The following is an 18627-nucleotide window of genomic DNA, read 5'->3' as shown; positions in this document are numbered from 1 at the left end:
CTTCTAACACAGATTTAACAGAGGGTCAGGCTTTGGAGATGTCTTTTAGAGGAAAGCATTGGGCATGGTAGCAGAGGATGCTATGGGGCGGGGTGGGGACGGGGCAGGGCTCAGGGGTAGTTCCCACATTCTGAAAGAGGGTCCACCCCTGGCAACATGAGCATCTTCAGAGCTGAGGTCAAATGACAGTTAAAATAAGCAATTGAGACATAGGCAAGAAGCCCTAAAAATGGATTGTTAATCCTGAAGAACTCTCCAACATGGCTCAGGAAGTAGAGCTCAGCATTTTCAAGGCAACGGCATTTGTTTTTTTGGCCTGAAGAGAAGCCACATCGTTTTCACTGTCGCTGTGGAACTGTGTGTTTGTGTCTGCTTTCCTGTGTGTTAGTGCAGTTTTGTACATTCATGTGGCTTAAACCTGTTGAGTGATAATCTCGGGGAGGGAGAGGGAGGGGCAGGGGTATCTGGCCAGGACTACAATACGCATACTTTTGTTTTCTGCTTTAAAAGTCCTTGTTAGGGCGCCTGGGTGGCTCAGTTGGTTAAACAACTGCCTTTGGCCTGGGTCATGATCCCTGGGATTGAGTCCTGCATCAGGCTCCCAGCTTCATGTGGAATCTGCTTTTCCTCTGACCTTCTCCCGTCTCATGCTCTCTTTCACTCCCTCTCAAATAAATAAATAAAATCTTCAAAAAATAAAAAAAAAAGTCCCTGATAGACAGTCAGGATTGAGGGCCACCATCTTTTGATTCTGAGAAACAGAAAACCTCATTAAACAGAATGTCCTACTCCGTAAACTGTTTATCGAAGGGGTGAGAATATGTTGAGGGGATGGGACAGGGGAAGGGAAATAGTGGTCTATTTTCCAACTATTTGAAAGTCAGTTTCTCTTTTTTATTAGGAACTAACCGCAAAAATATCCAACAGCGAGGATTTTTAGGCATCATCTGTTTTTAAACTGTTGATGGGTTTCACTCAGAAGTTGGTTGACTAGATCTTTCCTCCCTGTAGTCTGTCGCTGAGCTAACCTGGTAGCAACCACCACAGGTGATAGAAAAGACCTGGATGGAAAATCAGAGGTCTGCTTATTACTCCTCCTGAAACTCAAACCGAACTATAGCAGAACATTCTACGTGGTAGATTTAAAACCTCTCTGAGTAAACCTGAACAAGCAACCATTTTATTTTGTTCCAGTAGGGTGGGTGAGGGATTGAAAATTAAGAGACACGGACTCCACACTAAGCTCTACCTCAAATCTCACCTCTCTGAGCATCATGTATTTATTTATACAGGGAAGGGATTGAATTGTGGCCGGTATTTTTCAAACTGCTCTCCTCAGAGTTCCAGTGGTTCCGTGAATTCCCTTCAGGGAAAGGGAGGCACAGTTTAAGAGTGTGCTTGCCACACCACAAGCTTTGAGCAGAGATGTCACAGTTTCCTTCTTCTACACAATGTACTTGTGTATAAAGCATCTGATTGAAGAAAAAAAAATGCTTCTGTGCCTATTACATAAGAAATAATTAAAAACCCTCACTTACCTGGATATTTAAAGAAACTGATTTTGGGGAGGGAGCAGTTCTCACATTTTATGAGTCTGCAAAGTAGAGAATGGGAATACTCCAGTATACTTTCGCATGGAGATGGCTCTTGGATAGAAGCCATCTTAAATTTATTTATTTTGATAACAACCGTGTTACTTAGCTATTATACTAACTGCTTTAATTTCTTATCTTTGTGGCACCTTGACCCAGTGTTTCTGGGAGTTGTCCATTGTCTGTCTTGGCCTGGTGATTTTTTAATGGAACATTCAGTAAAGCCAAGAAAGGAATTCTTAGGATTTCACTTACATTTAAACATGTGCTTTTGATAGTCAGCTGGTCATTAAGGTAAAAATCTTCCTTATTCAATCTTCCTTCACCCTCCAGCATTCTTTTTGTTTGTTTTTTATTTTATTTTATTTTATTTTATTTTATTTTATTTTATTTTATTTTATTTTATTTTATTTTATTTTTTAGTCAGGGGAACAAATGTATTTCTAGGACGGTAAGAATAGACCAGAGTTGATTTCCTTTGCCAGAGCCATCTGGGAAAACTAGCCCCCTGGCTCCCATCCATTCCTCTCAAGTTTCCTTGGAGCTTGAGATTTTTATAGGTAAGAATCATGATTTCTCTTTTGTTTCACAAAGGCCTTTCCTTCTTCTGTCGTTATGAAGGGATGAGACCTTCCACACAAGAAGACCTTTCATCATGTGTACACACCTTCTAACACACCCTTCAACCATTTGGGATTCTTTTGAACCAAGAACTCAACCAAAGCATTGGCTTTCAGTTCTTAACACTTTATAGGTACCTTACATATACTGATTTTCTCATCCAAAGAATGGAGACTATTGGAAATCAGTATATCTGAATTTTGTTGATCAAAATGTTAACATTGATATCCAATTTTTCTTTTTTATTTAAGTTTAATTTAGCTTACTATTTATTTGAGAGAGCATGTGTGTGTGAGTGGGGGTGGGGAGGGACAGAGGAGAGGGAGAGAGAGAATCTTAGGCTCATTCTACATCCTACTGATGGTGTGGTTAAGAGGACTGAGGTCCTGAGGCACCTGGGTGGCTCAGTGGGTTAAGTGTCCGACTCCGGATCTTGGCTCAGGTCATGATTTCACGGTTATGAGGCCAAGCCCCACATCAGGCTCTGTGCTGAGTGTGGAATCTGCTTAATCTCTTTCTCTCTCTCTCTCTCTCTCTCTCTCTCTCCCTCTCTCTCCGCCCTCTGCACCCTCTGAGGGTGCAGGTGCACTCTTTCCTCTTAAAAACAAAACAAGAGGACAGATATCCCAAAGGGTCCCATAGAATGAAGATGATAGATCAGTGATAGGCATTTGCTCTATCAGAATGACACAGAGCAGGTACGCTGGAGTATATTAATACCTTGTCAATTAGCCTGTTGAAATGCTACAAGTTGTAGCTGCTTTTCTTGAGCAGAACACACGTGAGGAGAACAGAAACATTGGATGATGCTGATGGGTAGTCAGTTTAATGGTGACCGATAATCAGTCCTAAAGTGACAGGATCGTAAATTGGCCTTTCCATCCACTTCTAACTACAATATTCTTATTTTCCATCTGTTTTCTATCTTTCTTTGGCATGTATTACAGGTTACTAACTTACTCTCTGTATTGGAACACATCTTATTAATTGTGTCACATGCTACAGGTTTATTTATTAGCGATACTTCACACATCCCGTGTGCCAAACCTGCTACATAATTTGCAGGATCTGGAGCAAAATGAAAATGTAAGGCCCTTTGTTAAAAAATAGTTCAGAATTTCAATTATTAAGAATTTCAAGACACCAATGACAGAGCATTAAAGTAGGCACTGGGGCCACCCAAGTATGGGGCTCTGTGTGCCTGCATAGTCACAGACACACCAAATTTACCCTGCCTGTGAGTTTCACCTGCATAATATGAGCCCAAAGCGTTCTTATTGTTTATGCTTAATACTTCTGATGAGCTCCTCCATTACCATAGCATAATGAAACGGTCTCGAATAATTCAGCAAACTCACATAGCAGAACTCAAGTCTATATTACTCCAAAGACAGAGTTCATGCCATATAACCAGCATGTTCTTTTTAAGTACCACTTTGAACAGGTCATCCTATGTTCAAGACCTTCAATATTTACCCAGTAATTAACAAAGTTTACAAGCTTTTGCTTAACAAATCAGCTATACAGTTTGGATTCACATCCTGAAGTCCAGCTTCTTTTCCAAATCATGAGTTACTGATGATGATGATGACCATGAGGGATGAGATGGACGATGCCATCTTCAATTAACCACCTTTATCTATTTCACCCATCCCCCATCCCCTGCCCCTCTGGCAACCACCAGTTTGTTCTCTATATTTAATAGTCTGATTTTTAAAAAAGTCTGACTTTGTTTACCTCTTTTTTTCTTTTTTTTTCCTTTAAAAATTCATCTTAAAGAGGAATTTTTTTTAACAGGAAATTTTTTTTTTATTAAAGAATAATTGAGCCTTGATTGGGATCTGAAATCTCTTCTGACTTTACCATGCACATTTAAGTTCATCTGTACTAATTGCTTCTCTTATCATTTTCATTGCATAAGAAAAAATCTTTTCTATTAAACAAGAACAATGTTCCTGACAATTCTTTCTTTTTTGGAGTTAGCCTGTTAATATTTGCTGTGCTATTGTGAGTGGTTAGAAAAATCACCACGGGTAATTTTAATAATGTTTTTCGAATAACATTTTGAAGTTTTCCCTTAAAGGATGCCAACAGGAACCACTTGAGAAAAAAAATTTTTTTTCTGGAGATTTAAAACTTTTTTTTTTAAATAGATTTTATTTATTTATTTGACAGACAGAGATCACAAGTAGGCAGAGAGGCAGGCAGAGAGAAAGGAGGAAGCAGGCTCCCTGCTGAGCAGAAAGCCCCATGCGGGGCTCGATCTCAGGACCCCAAGATCATGACCTGAGCCGAAGGCAGAGGCTCCAACCCACTGAGCCACCCAGGCGCCCCCTTGAAACTTTTTCAGTTGCTAAGGAAGTCAGCTCTGAAACGTTGGGGTTGCAAAAGTATTTTTGCTTACCAGAAGCTCTTTATCTTTTTCATGATTTATTGAATCTTTCCTATCTACAGTGTACTGTTTTACCAGTTACCTGGAGATGTTCTGTTCTTCACTTGGTTTTGCAAGCTTTTCAGGTGGCCCATTGGGCTCTAGCTCCTCTCTCTTCTAGAGAGTTGTGAAGGCATTTATGCCTCTCATACCATCCTCAAAATCCCAAGCACCCCCTCATTAAATCAGCCTGAGGTTCTGCCCAGATGCTTGATGGAAGAGTAATTAATGGTCATTGGAAAATGGGTCTAAAATATGCTTATCCAGGGTTGTTCACGAGACTTTGGCAATCAATCTTACTCACCAGCTTTCACAAATATCTGCTTATCCAGAACTTGAATAATCTCAAACTTGAAATAAACAGGGATTTATTTTTTTAAAGATTTTATTTATTTATTTGACAGACAGAGATGACAAGTAGGCAGAGAGGCAGGCAGAGAGAGGAGGAAGCAGGCTCCCGGCCAAGCAGAGAGCCCGATGCAGGGCTCGATCCCAGGATCCTGGGATCATGACCCGAGCCGAAGACAGAGGCTTTAACCCACTGAGCCATCCAGATGCCCCTAAACAGGGATTTTTTTTTTTTTTTTGTGGTATACCATAAGATAATAATAATGAAAAGTAATGAGACAAAAGAAAGTTCTAAATTTCCTTCTTGATAGATAAAATGTGGTTACCCTCATCTTTTTAACTTCAGACACACCGAATCAGTTTTCCCACGTTGCCAGAATATCCTCCCCTCCAACCACTTTTGATAAATAGCAATTTACCGAACTTGCATTCTTTAGAATGTCAGCTACTCGTGACAGCTAATTTTCACAACTTGTTATTAGACTATCCATAGATGTGTTATCTTTGAAAGGTGATTAAGAAGAGAAATTCACTAATTACCATTTACAATTATCTAGAAAATTCTTTTAAGTATGTTTGACATAATACATTAACAGTGAAAGGAAAGCAAATGTGTACATGATAAGCACAGAATACAATTAATTTGAGAAATGTGCCTTTTTTGTTTAGGGGAATTATCATCCAGATCTTGAGTAAGGTATGAAATCCGAAAGTAACCCTTTACCTTATCAGACTTATAATAAGAGAATAATATAGGCATTTATAAAAAAGATTTTTATTTATTTATTAGCGAGAGAACGAAAACATGGGGGGAGGGGCAGAGGGAAAGGGAAAAGCAAGCTCCCTGCTGAATGGGGAGCCCAACCTCATGGGGCTCAATTCCAGGACCCCATGATCATGACCTGAGCTGAAGGTAGATGCTTAACCAACTGAGCCACCTAGGTGCCCCATGAAGGCATTTTTGAGGATATTTTTATGTATATGACCAAGGAATGGCAAGTTTGGTATTACTTCAGGAGATTTAAATAAGCTTGTTGCTATAGAATAAAAGTGGTTAAGCCTTATTAAAATGCATATACTACAGTAAATGTTTGGAGAACATCATATTAGAATATCATGAAAAATAGGAAGAAAGGGGAATAGTTTTATATATTCAATATAATGTGTCTAAAATTTCTATCTACAGTCTTGAAAATTAGAAATTTTAAGTGCATTTCTTTCAAATAGATGTTAATTATGCATTAACAGTATACATGCATGAATTTACGTATATATGTCTATGTATATATATGTCTATGTTATTTCATATATACATACCCATACATACTGGGATATCTACATAGAGACATGACTCTCTGGATGAGTTAATGTTTCATTTTATGCATATACTATTATAGTGTTTCTTGACCAGTGCTTGGTCACAAGCATTAGGAAGGCTTAGAAGGATGCTATGCAAGAAAACAGTGAAATAGTAGGACTTCAAGTCAACTGAGTAGAAAGCCTAGTTCACTTATGAGCGTAGAAGGCTCTGTTGGTGACCTCACCTAAGTTCTGTTGTCAGTGCTCAGGACAGACCTCCAGATCCAAGTTTGCCATGTGGCAAGTAGTCAAGTTCACTAGGTAGTCTTGAATATTTGCAGAACTCGCTGAACTGCCTTCTTTTGAAATGTCTTGCCCACACATGGATCAAAAGGCAGAACACCCTGTTCCAACAGAAAACTAAGGCTCTTTTTTAGTACTCCTAAATATCACAACACAGCATTTTGAAAACATATTCCTTAGTACCAAGGAATGTTTAGCATAGGGTAGAAACATGAACACACGGATATCGTGCAGAATCTTTTTACTCAGTCTTCCAAAGCAGAATGGCCTCTCTCACTCTGAGGCAATGACTTGTAAATCCATCTGTTTACAGTATTCAGAATTTATTGCATGTGTTTGATTCAAATGAACGTGAACCAAGCAAAATCAGCATGGTCTGTCTGCCAAGCCCTGTCAGTGGCCTGGTGAAGAGATGAATGTGAGTCTATCTAAGAATATGAGCTTGTACATGTGCTCCATGGTGGAAATATCTCCTTTGTTAGAAAAATTCCTACAAACTGATGCCTAGAATGCCTTTCTCTGCCCACTTGAATTCTGTCAGCTCTTCAATGCCCGGTTCAGTTCTTCTCTGATCTGTATCTTCAACAAGCTCTCAGGCCTCCAGTGTCCTCTCCCTTTCCACTTTAAAGCTGTCGAGCACTGTTAGAACAGTTTTATGGGCCTATATCTCATTTTTTTTAATGGCGTTTAAACTTCAGAAAGGAATCCACGTTTCTTTTATTTCTTTCAAAGCACTTAACACATTGCTAAGAATAAACACACTCCTAAGTGTACCATGTCCTCCCTACTTTTATGTGTCCTTGTGCCAATCACAGGAGATAGATAATGATGTTATTCTGGGGAAACTGGGAGCCCTGAGCTGGAATCCCAGCCAAGCTGGGACGTTTTCTCTTGGGGAAAGCTTGGACCCCGATTTCATAAATCCTGTTTCTTGTCTCTGAGATGGGGATAACCATAGTTGCTGCCTTGCTGGACTTTGTAGTGATTCTGTGGGATGAGGGGCATCAGGAGTGCCCAGTAGGTGGCAAGTATTGAGTATATGTTAGCTGCCCCTCGCATTTTACAGGTGAGAACGCTTAGTTGGGATCCATACGTCCCTTAACTCTCCTAAGAGCAGGAAGCTAGTGTGTGACAGAGCCAAGCTTCAAACCCATGTCTCATTGACAAGACACAGATCATAGAACTGAATAGAATGTCGTCATATTCAGGGGAGAGAGATCCCTTTTTGCCTCTTAAAACAGAGACACCCCAGCTGACCTGGGCTCGCTCTCTCAGCACAGCGCTGCTGGAGCAAGTGTCAGGCTAGAATTCACCCCTGCGTCCTCTCAGGCTGAGGCATACCTTGGTCTTCTGAAGCTGGACACCAGGGTCCTCACATTCGGTCTCAAATGTGTGTCTGAATTCTCTCCCACTTGTTTACCAAGAACAATTCCCACTCTTTGCACATCTCATCATCTGATGGGCGGTGGGCTGGCTTCCTGAGTGGTTTTGCCTGGAAATACCCTGTCTTTTCTCAACTTTGTAATTTGGAGACTCAGGCTTAAAAACTGAAGTCAGCACTATTAGTACTACTGCTATTAATAACAGTTCCTATTTATAGTGCTCTTACTGTTTGCCATAGATACGTTACATGTGTTATGACTAAAGTACTGCATGCATTGTTGGCCGTAAAACACGGGACAACCCCATGACAGAGCTATTAGTATCTCCATTTCATAGATGACACAACTGAGCTTCCAGCCATTACCACCACTGCCACCAACATCTCCTTTAAAAAAAAACAAAAAACCACAAAACAAAAAACCGGTATTTTGAATCATCGCTTCCAGTATTAGGATGATTTTAAATAATGCTACCAGTCTAATTATGGAGTTCTATTATCTAAGAGGCCTATAGTCCTTATTTCCAGTCTCTGTGCATGAAAGTAGCTTCCAACCTCTGCAACTTCCTTCCAATTACTCAGTGCTATTTTAGGAAAAGTAAGAGATCTGACTTGGAGTCCATTTAAATTAGTCCAAAAAAAATTTTTTTTTTAAACAACAGTGTTTACTAAGAAAAGGCTTCTCACTCTTCTGATCCCTTTTATCAGGAAGGGCTCGTGAGTACAAGTCTTGATGACAGTTGCCTTCAAGACCAGTTTTGAAATGTCTTTTGTTTACTTGAGCAATACATTGGTTGTCTAATCATACTATCCAACTGAAAGCAAGAGGAAAATAGAGTCAGTTTAACCTAACCCAAAGAAGGAACATGTTTCCTGGGATGAGAATGTGTCAAAGACAGCATAGCGTGTCCTGACTCCACTGTGTCATCAGGGCTGTATCATGTGTTGTGGGTAAATTATCTATTTTGTAAGTTAGGCCAAAGTGGGCTCTTTCAGCTAACTGTGAAAGCACTCTCGAAAGCCCATGAAACCTTATTTATTCTAATTACCAACACAAGGGCTTGATAAATGAATTATGAGGCCAGGTATTATTGCCATTAAATAGATCTCACTCAATTATTTATCCCTGGGTCTGGGGTTACAGAGCAGGGAGCTGTGCATACTATACCAGGGCTGGCTGGAGCTCCAAGACCTGGAGACCGGATTACAGACTTGGCAGGCAGCTTTTGTTGAATGCAATTCAAGGGAGTGACACACATTTTTCAGTCAGACATTTGGACGGTTTGAAGCCAATGGATATTCAAAGTTTATCCACAAAATCTTATTCATTTTATTTGTGAAAAAAAAAATCCCTTAAATTATCCAGATACCTACAAATGGGTAGGAAGATGAATTACCTTTAGGAAAAGCATAGACGTTTTCTTGCTTTTTAGTTTTCAGAGGTTCTGCTCTTTTATTTTCTTGGATTCTGATGTCTGTAATGGGCACGTTAGTGTGATAAATATCAGTCAGTTCTCATCTCCATATTGGATAGTTTCTTTTTTTATCTTATTCCTAATAGCACAGTGAAAGATGTTGTCTTCTGGTTAAGAAATCTGTTATTGGAGAGGATGGGATTAGGAGACACTAGGTTTTTGTTGTTGTCCTCGTCGATGTTTTTCTTGTTTCCTGAAATCATGCAACTCATCGCAAAGGTTAGCCTGGAAAATAGTGTTAAGAGATGTTCTGTCTCTGAGTCACCAATTTCTTCCTGTGCAATGTCCCTTCTTCTAGACCAGCAAGCTGCAAAATATAATCCCTTATATCCCAAGAGCATCCTATAAGGAAGTTCAAGAATCTGTTCTTGCTAAAAAAAAAAAAAAAAAAAAAAAAGAAATTACTTTCCCCCCACCCTGTAACCCCTGGTTTTGTTTTAACATCACCCCCTAGACTTCTGATGAGTTGAGTCCTGTACTTACTTTGGCAAGAGTGGGCAATGGGGAGCAGAAGGAGCTAGAATGACTCTTCAGGGATCTTTCTGGTATAAAACTTGGGGAAGGTTATTTAGAGAACTGAGGAGGTGGGCAAGGCATTAGGACAGAGAAGAAATTTCTACCTGAGACTATGTGGAGTTGAGCGAAGTCCAGACTTTTATCTGAAAATCAATGTCAGAATATGTATGTTGAGGGTGGGGTGGGTTAGTACTTGGGAGAAAAATAGGAAAGTATGCCTAGCATCAGGAAAACTTGTCAGTTGAAGAAACAAATGAAAAAACCTTGTTTAGATTGCTCCCAAGGAAAGCCATATTTATAATAACTGACAAAAACCTTATGAATGCCATGTAAATAGGTTTTGATATTATTAGATGAATTTATGATTAATTCTGTGGTGATTGTAATTTGGTTATAACCTTGACTTGCCTCTCTCTCTTAAATCTTGCTAGTTTAATGATCCTGTGATATAATCATCAGTTCACAAAATTAAAACTCTTGTCAGAAATATGAAGTAGAATAGCTATTTCTTTACACTTACGGCTTTTGAGAGAAGTCATGTTTTCTAATTGGCCACTCATCTAGAAAGTGATGTAACTCTAAAAAAAAACAAGCTAAGCGTCTTTTAAATTATCTGCTAAATATCCAGAGTAGCAGATAGGCCCATAAAGTAGGCACTTTACATTTGAAAAACAAATTTTGATTTTACTTCTAGGAAGAATGTTTGATTCTCTATTTACATGTGTTTATTAGAATGGAGTGATGTGATGATGCCCGTGTATACTTGGTTGTACGAATTTCAACATTTTTGATGCCAAATAATGGAATTATGGTCAGTTCCATTATAACATCATGTGTGGGTTCCTAAAACCCACCACACTGTGCAAAATAAGGCAATGAAAACCACAGGGCTCATAGGAAAACGGGGGCCAGAGGAATAATACTCAGAAATATCATCAATGACACATTGACAAAGATGGGTAGAAAATGGCGGCCAACAGTTTACACATAATTTACATTATGCTTAAATTGTTCCGTAATGCGTCAATCATGTTAAAACAGATTTTCAGTTCTGAACCAACTGTTACAAGAAAATCCACTGTGTAATAATCCCTCCAACACTTCCACACTTTCGATCTCCCCTTCTTCCAACTGGGCGAGCAAGGACGTCGTCGCTCACCCTCTAGTTTGTGTGTTGAGGAGTCTTGACCTGCTAAAGGCCATGAAGTAACTGAGGGAAACTGTGCAGATCATGCTCGTGTGTGTGAGTCCTGGGCATGCATGGTTTCTTCTGAGAAACAGGAACCTGAATGTGTGTACAGAGGGGGTCAAAAGACAGGCAAGGTCACAGAGACAAATCACAGAAGATGGGTTAGAATTCAAGTTAGAGTCAAGTTGAGTTTAGTTCAACATTGTATAAATGTCTGTGAGGTAGGTGCCATGCTCACTCCTGCCATATCATTTCTAGAAAATATTGTTAATGCTTAAATGGGATATGTTTTCTTGATTGCATGGGTGGGGAAACCCAGCTACGAGAGCTCAGTTTGTATTTTTTGATATGGCTTCATTAAACATTTTAGAATGTGTAGAATGTTTTAGAAACCATTTTCAAGTTAATCTTCATAGCTCAGAGATGATGTCAAATGTCAGGGCCAGTCTAGTAACCCTTCCCATTTCCAGGGGTCTAGTAAGTTTTCTTTTTTTCTTTTATATTTTCCTTTCTTTTCTTTTTTCTTCTTTTTTCCCCATTTTTTCATTTTTAAAAATATTTTATTTTTTTTTTTTTTTGAGAGAGAGGGAGAGAGAGAGAGAGAGAGAGCGTGCACAAAAGAGGGGAGGGTTAGAGAGAGAAGCAAACTCCCCTCTGAATGGGAGCTAGATGCTGGGCTCTGTCCTGGGACTCTGGGATCATGACCTAAGTTGAAGGCAGACACAACCAACTGAGCGCACCCAAGGGCCCCCTGTCCTATTAAGTTTCTGGGAAGACTCATGTAGAAGGGTACAATCCCAAAGTTTAGGAGGGACTTTGCATCAGAGCATTAGTTAATGTGGAAAATACAATTATTGGATACTCCCCTCTCTATGTGTATCTCAAGTACGCCTCTCGGCTCCACTTCCAAAAGGTTTAGGTTTATTAAGCGCCTCCTCTGCTCAAAGTAGTGGTCAGTGCTGTGGGGGATACAGAAGGACAAGATCCTGTTCCATCAAGGAACTCATTGAAGGGTTCTGTTTGATGACTGAAGAGAATCTACTCCATTGCCCTTGTGTTTTTATGGCAGAATCTGGGTGGGGGCAGAGACACAGGTGGGTGAGGAGGCCCCATTGTGGAGTTACTGGCTAAGTCAGCAGGTATGTATTGGGTTCTGATCACTGGGCGTTATAAAATCACAAGTTTAGCACTGTCACTAATTTACTTTGTATGTTAATAAGCTTATTTATAGTCCTATGGTGAAGGGTCTTACTCTGTAAAATCACACATTTCAGGGACCATTCAGCTGACAACGTTGCAGCTGTGGAAAGGCAGTCCAGATTTGGGTTCTTCTGGACGATGCCCTCTACAGCCCCTAAAAGGTCAAGACAATCCTGGGCCACCTCTGTTCATAAAATTCTTTTCTCATATCCAACACACAACAACAGCAAAATTGGCCAAAGTTACAAAACTGCAGTACATTTAACATTGACCATTTTGCTGAGTTCATGGTTTTCTACACACACACACACACACACACACACACACACACACACTAATGTGACTGCTATAAATGTGTTACTATTTGGGAATAATGTTAAGGTTTATATTTGAGGCTCTTTTGGATTGTGAAGCTCAAAGTATTCCTTTCCTTTCCCTTCTTCCCTCAACCCCACTTGCTGATGGCTCTGTTTCAAGTCATAACTGGTTTTATGAGATTAAACACCAGGTCTATAAAGTGTGTTCTATGTCAGTTTGTCCTAAACTCTTTGACTTGTTTTTTTTTGTTGTTTTTTAAGAGTTTTAAAATAAACATTCTGACTGCCAGAATCTGAAATTAACTTTGGATTCAATTTTATATGTGATAGAAATGAAAAGAACTAGCATTCTCTATTTTGACACTTAGCATAAATTCCTTGCTTTTTCATGACTCCAGCTGATTAATAATAAGTAGTGAGCCTAAAATATCTTATTCTTCCTGGCCAGAATTAAAAAGCTTAAACATCTATTACAAGCCCTGAGCTTGAAATAGAGCTTAAATTAATGTGCTAAGGTTCTAGAAGAAATAAGGCTGCAAACCTAATAAAATGAAATGTCCATTACCTCTCTTTCATGATTCTCAACTGTCCCTCCTTTACCCTTATTTTGTTTTATTTTCTCAGGGAAGCAAAAAAATTTGTGAGTGAAAATGAAGGAGCCCTTGGGAAAGGGAAAGGAAAGCGGTGGTTTGCATTTAAGATGATGATGGCCAAGGTAAGCATTTTCACAGCTCAGTTTAGTTGACCCCATGCATTCTCAATGGCAGCCATATTGATTCCAGGAGGGAGAAAAATTGGTTCTGTTATAAAGAGGGAAAATGTCTTACATTTTCTATGTATGAAACATGTACACACATAAAGCAAATACACAGTTTATCTATGGTAATAAAATTTGGGGCAGGATGTGATTCAGAAAATAAAAAAGCCCCAAAATACTACTTAAAGGAGTTAAAATGAAAAATAAGTTGAGAAACATTGATTTATGGCAGAAGACTTACCTGTGTGATTTTTCTCACCCCTAAATGGCAAAGACTGTGTCCCTTTGATTTTTATTCCCTGGTAGTGAAGGGGTTCTGGGTTAAAGTTTCTTTCTCAAATGTCTACAAGTTTTAGGCCATATACCTCTTCTCTATAAGGAACGTCAACTACAAATTGAGTAGAACATGAGAAAAAAAAGTCAGTGATATACCAATAGAAACAGATTCTTGGAAAAGATAGAAAAGAAAGTAACATTTATTTAGTATATACTATATGCAAAGCACTGAACTGAATCCTTCAATTAAGTTATCATATTTAATTCTCAAAGCAAAGTAGGTATGCAGGCATTATCATCCCCCTTTACAATTGTTACCCCACTTGTAAGCTAAATGCATTTCCCTATGCTGGGGTTTTGTGAATAAAATTCATACATCTTAAATAGGAAATAGAGATAGAAAGATTTATGATACATGTGAGGGATTCATTTTGCCTGTTCTTATCATTTAAATGAATAGAATCATATAATATTTATACTTTTGTTTCTGCCTTCTTTGATGCAATATGATATTCATAAGATACATTCATGTTGTGGCCACTCTAGTTCATTTTTATCAGTGTGTTGTACTCCATCGTATGAAGGCACCACAATTTGTTCATCCATTCTCTTGTAGATGGGCATTTGGGTTGTCTCTAGTTGGGCAAATCTTTTGAACTTCAGACGTGTCTCACACTGTTATTTGGGGCCTACATGCCTGTCCATCTCACGCATTATCTCAGGATAATGCACACTTACGTGAAGTTATGCACCCCATTCCCATTCTTCCATGTGGTCCTTGTGGTCCTCTTGACCATGGATGACCCAGCATTGTGGAATAAAATGGAATGAAGGTCTTTTATAAAAACTGTGAATCTTTCTCTTCCTCCCTTTTCTGTGATACTATGCCTTTCCATTTAATTAGCCGCTCTACTTGTACCAGAATGAAAATTGTCCTATGTTGTAACACTTAACCATCCTGTGTTGAAGTCTCTTGTTTATGTTCAGCTTCCTCTAGTAGATCCAGCAGCCCTTCAAGGCAGGAGCTGTGTTTTACTCATATTTCATCAGTTTCTTCATGCAATGAATGAGTATTTAATTAAACACATACAATTTGCTGATCGCCTAATACCGGGTGCGAACTCAGTCCCTGCTCCCTTATTTTTGAGCAGAATACACAGATCTGTCTCAGCCTATTTGCTATAAAACAGGGGATGCATCAAAGTTGTTTTAATTGAATTGGTGTGGGGGTGGGTGAGGAGCAGGGAGGCAAGTAAAACCTATTGTTTTCCCTTTTTACAAAAAGTATTATGTGGCACCAGAGAAATCTTTCCAAGCTCATTGTCTTGTGATATTTTGGGTTGGGGGCGAAGGATAAACCTCTTGGCAAACAAGAGACTGGGTTTTACTGTTGTATTTGGCTTTCTTTTCAGAAATGGGCAAAATTTCTTCGTGATTTTGAAAACTTCAAAGCTGCCTGCGTCCCTTGGGAAAATAAAATCAAGGCGATTGAAAGTAAGTGCTCATGAGATCTCATTAGATGGGAAGGTTGTTTCATAAACTTACCAGATGCCTTTCTCAGTTTCTATACTATTGGGAAGGTTAAAAACAAGAAAACAAACAAACAAAAATAACCATTTTGTACATTTTCTTTGTTTAGTATGAAAATTTGTGAGCACTTCCCAGTCACAGCATTGGAGACCCTGCTCTTCTTTTTTATGTTAGACCCAAGTATTCTCATTCTGACCTTTTCTCTTCTGTATGGGGAAGTCAGTATTGTGTCCAATGACAATGAGTCATGTATCACGAGGAAGGCAGCGATTTTATATTGGCAATGAATATGACATTGAAAATACATATTCTTGTGAGAGACAGTAATCAAAATGAACAATGTCTAAAAAGAATGAAGAAATCTTAAAGCCTCATTTTCAAATCTGAAGTAGAATAAGTAATCATCATCCAGGAACTTGCCGTGAATGTCGTATTGTGCCTTCATTTGATACGGTATTTCTAGGGTACAGAATATACTCCATCGAAAGCCCATTTAGGACAGTGCTCTAGGCTTAGAATAAGGCAAGTAAAATTTTTAAAATATTGTAAATGTAATAAAGAATTTTTTAAACCTATAAAGGAAAAAATAAAACACAAAAAGAATAAAGAATATGAGAAGAGTAAAGAATATAAAGAAAAAGGGATAATATCTGAAGCAATTCTGAGCATGATCTTGCCATATTTTGGTTTCTAAGGGTTTTGACTAGGATCTGATTTTCCTCCCTGACTTCTCAGATCAGGAGGCAAGTTTTCCTGCTGGTTAAATGTGGCATTGCATAATTGAAATGGAGGCTCCGTGGAGAGATAACACAGTGGATGGATATTTTGCGGACATGATTGGGCACGTTTTAGGAGTGCCTCTCCTCCGTCTTCTGTCTCTCATTATCAGGTGGCAATGAATTAAAAATACATCAGTTAATTAATTGCACTTCCTCCCACAGATTGCTGTTGCGCCCCGTCATTGCTTTATTTTCCTCCGTAACACTTGCTATCTAAAATACTGTATATTTAATTTAGTTTTTAAATGTAATTTTATTTCATTTTATTCTATGTCTACTTCTTCTGGTAGACTACGAAAGCAGAGGTTTGGTTTGGTTTACTCCTGGATCACCAGACCTAAAATTTGCTTGACTTTAATAAATATGCATTGAATAAAATTAAATAGTAGATGTCCTTCAAATGTTTGCCATTCTAGGAAATGTGAAAAAGAATTTAGACCCACCAGGGAAGAACAGACACCGTGGAATCCTTAAATTTCAAGCGTGCAGCTCAAATGTGGTACCTTGAGAGGCATTGAGGAACAGAAAGACATTTGGAACATTAAGGTCTTGATACAATTTGTGTGGAAAGAACTCTGGATTTGGTTCTTTGCTTTGCTGTTCAACTCTGAGGCAGTCATCTGGGCCTGGGTCTGTTCATCTTTGAGATGACAGAGTTGAATCTTGATAGTCATGAGATGTAGCCTAAGAAATTTGTAATAATGAGAGTTAAAATATGTATTTGCAGATTATTTATTTGGAAGGTCCATTGTCTAGCTTGTCTCAATAATAATGTCCTGCCCACCTGTGTTGCAGTGGTTTATCTTGAGTGGGATAGAAACCAATGGACTTATTTTTCTTGCCAGGAAGCTCACACAGGAATGAGTGACAGTATGACCATCATCCAGCGTGTGTGTTACTGAGGGAAAGACAGATCAAGAGCCATTCAGTTATACTTTTAGTTATCTTCCTTCCTCCCCTCTTCCTCCAGGAAATTTGGAACAGTCAGCTGGATCACTCCAGCAGATGCGGATTATTTTCTCTTCCGTATGCAATGTTGGGTTTGATTAGGTTGTCCTGAATTCTCCACCTTTGTGAAGAAAGTGCTTTGCCTCACTGTGAAGAATTGATCCTTATTTTCTATTCCACCAACAACGGCCACAACCACCCCTCTTCACGTGTCACCTAGATACCCTACAGACACTTCATATAATCTCGAACATGCCTACAGTGTGCCCTTTATCCTTCCTATTTTCAAGTCGCAGTTAAATCAAGGTCCCAGAATGAGTTACCGGAGGAGCTGAGAAGTCAGGAAGTCTGTCTGAGTCCACAGCTTGTGGTTTTTCTCAATGGGGCTTACTCGTTTGTTACTTGAAGGAAGATTTTATAAACTTTTCCTTCTGCCTCAGGATGAGCAGTTAGAGATTTTCTTGATCATTATCTTATTTGGGGAATTGTGTCCCATTTTTCTCATGTGTTTATTTTGAATGAGTTATTTCTTTAATTATGTACTTAAGTTTCTCTAAGATGCTTAATGCATTATGATCTTAATGGTAATCATCATATGCTTTTGGGCTATTGTAGTAGTTGACAAGCGGGAAGCCTCTCTAAGAGGCTTAGTATTAGTAAAGTCATCGGGTTGATTGGGTTGTACCAGCCATCTCATAGGAAGGACCCTATGGAGGACGGGGAGGCAGGCATCTGTGATGGTCTTTGAAACTGAAGTAGATGGAAATTGGGAAAGAAATGGGGCATGCCATCAGTTTTCTAAAGGTTGAGGTCCTTTTGCCCCTGACTGGCTCTATAATATGGATAATCCTTTTATACTTGGGGCCCTCTGTTTCTACATTTGGAGCTTCCCCCAAATTTGGGGCTTAATTGGTTACTATGCAAGGCAATTTCCAACCTAACATTCTATGATTTATAAGTTACAATCAGCTTGAGATTTATATGTAAGCAGATGAAGTTCTTTATACTTTTGAGTGATAAATAATTTAAATGGTTAAATGAAAAAGAGACTTACAGCGACTGAGGCCTGCATAATTTACCTTCTCCACTAGTTCTTCTTAGAAAGTAGATTAAATATGTACCCTATTTATAAAATACATATTTCATATTATAAAATAACACCAATACTTTTCCCTTACAGAAATGACCATTTAATCCTACAGAAGTTTCAGAAATACTATTATATTCCTTTTGAAAGTCAGAATAATCTAACATAATACCTTATTTAATCTTCAAAATAAACTTGGCTGGACTGATTAATTGAGCAAATATTCAGGAGTACCTGCCATTATTTGGCCTGTTTCCAGGCACTGGGCATGCCGTGATGAAAAGGACAGTCAAGGCTCGATCTCACATCCAGTTATGTTAATATGCATGTGGGTGGGGAAGACAGGTCAGAAAGTAGAAGGAATTAAATCATGAAGAAATTTCAGATTGTGGTCAGAGGCATGTTTAAAACAGGAGCAGCTAAGTTCCATTCCAGAGTCTTTCTAATCCATTTGCCCTCATTCTCTGCTCAATCTCTAGATAATACTAAACAAGTATTTTTTTAAGTGTGGTTTTAAGAGAGTCCCAAATTGCCAGCCTTCTCTGAGTTTTCATAAAACTCTAATAATTGGCAGAATG

General features: G+C 38.8%; 1 protein-coding gene across 6 annotated transcripts in view; it reads left to right on the top strand.

The window, feature by feature from the left end:
• The window catches only part of TMC1 (transmembrane channel like 1), a 385033-nt gene that overhangs the window by 299140 nt on the left and 67266 nt on the right, over nucleotides 1-18627 (top strand). For all 6 annotated transcript variants that reach the window (XM_044265894.1, XM_044265893.1, XM_044265895.1 and 3 more), the window contains 2 exons: nucleotides 13297-13387; nucleotides 15118-15199. In XM_044265894.1, the coding sequence (XP_044121829.1) occupies nucleotides 13297-13387; nucleotides 15118-15199 (173 nt within the window). The remainder of the gene's footprint in view (nucleotides 1-13296; nucleotides 13388-15117; nucleotides 15200-18627) is intronic.

Source organism: Neovison vison, chromosome 9 (assembly GCF_020171115.1).
Source record: "Neovison vison isolate M4711 chromosome 9, ASM_NN_V1, whole genome shotgun sequence".
Taxonomy (NCBI): Eukaryota; Metazoa; Chordata; class Mammalia; order Carnivora; family Mustelidae; genus Neogale; species Neogale vison.
The sequence above is the reverse complement of the archived record's forward strand: the minus strand, read 5'-3'. Positions and strand labels throughout refer to the sequence as shown.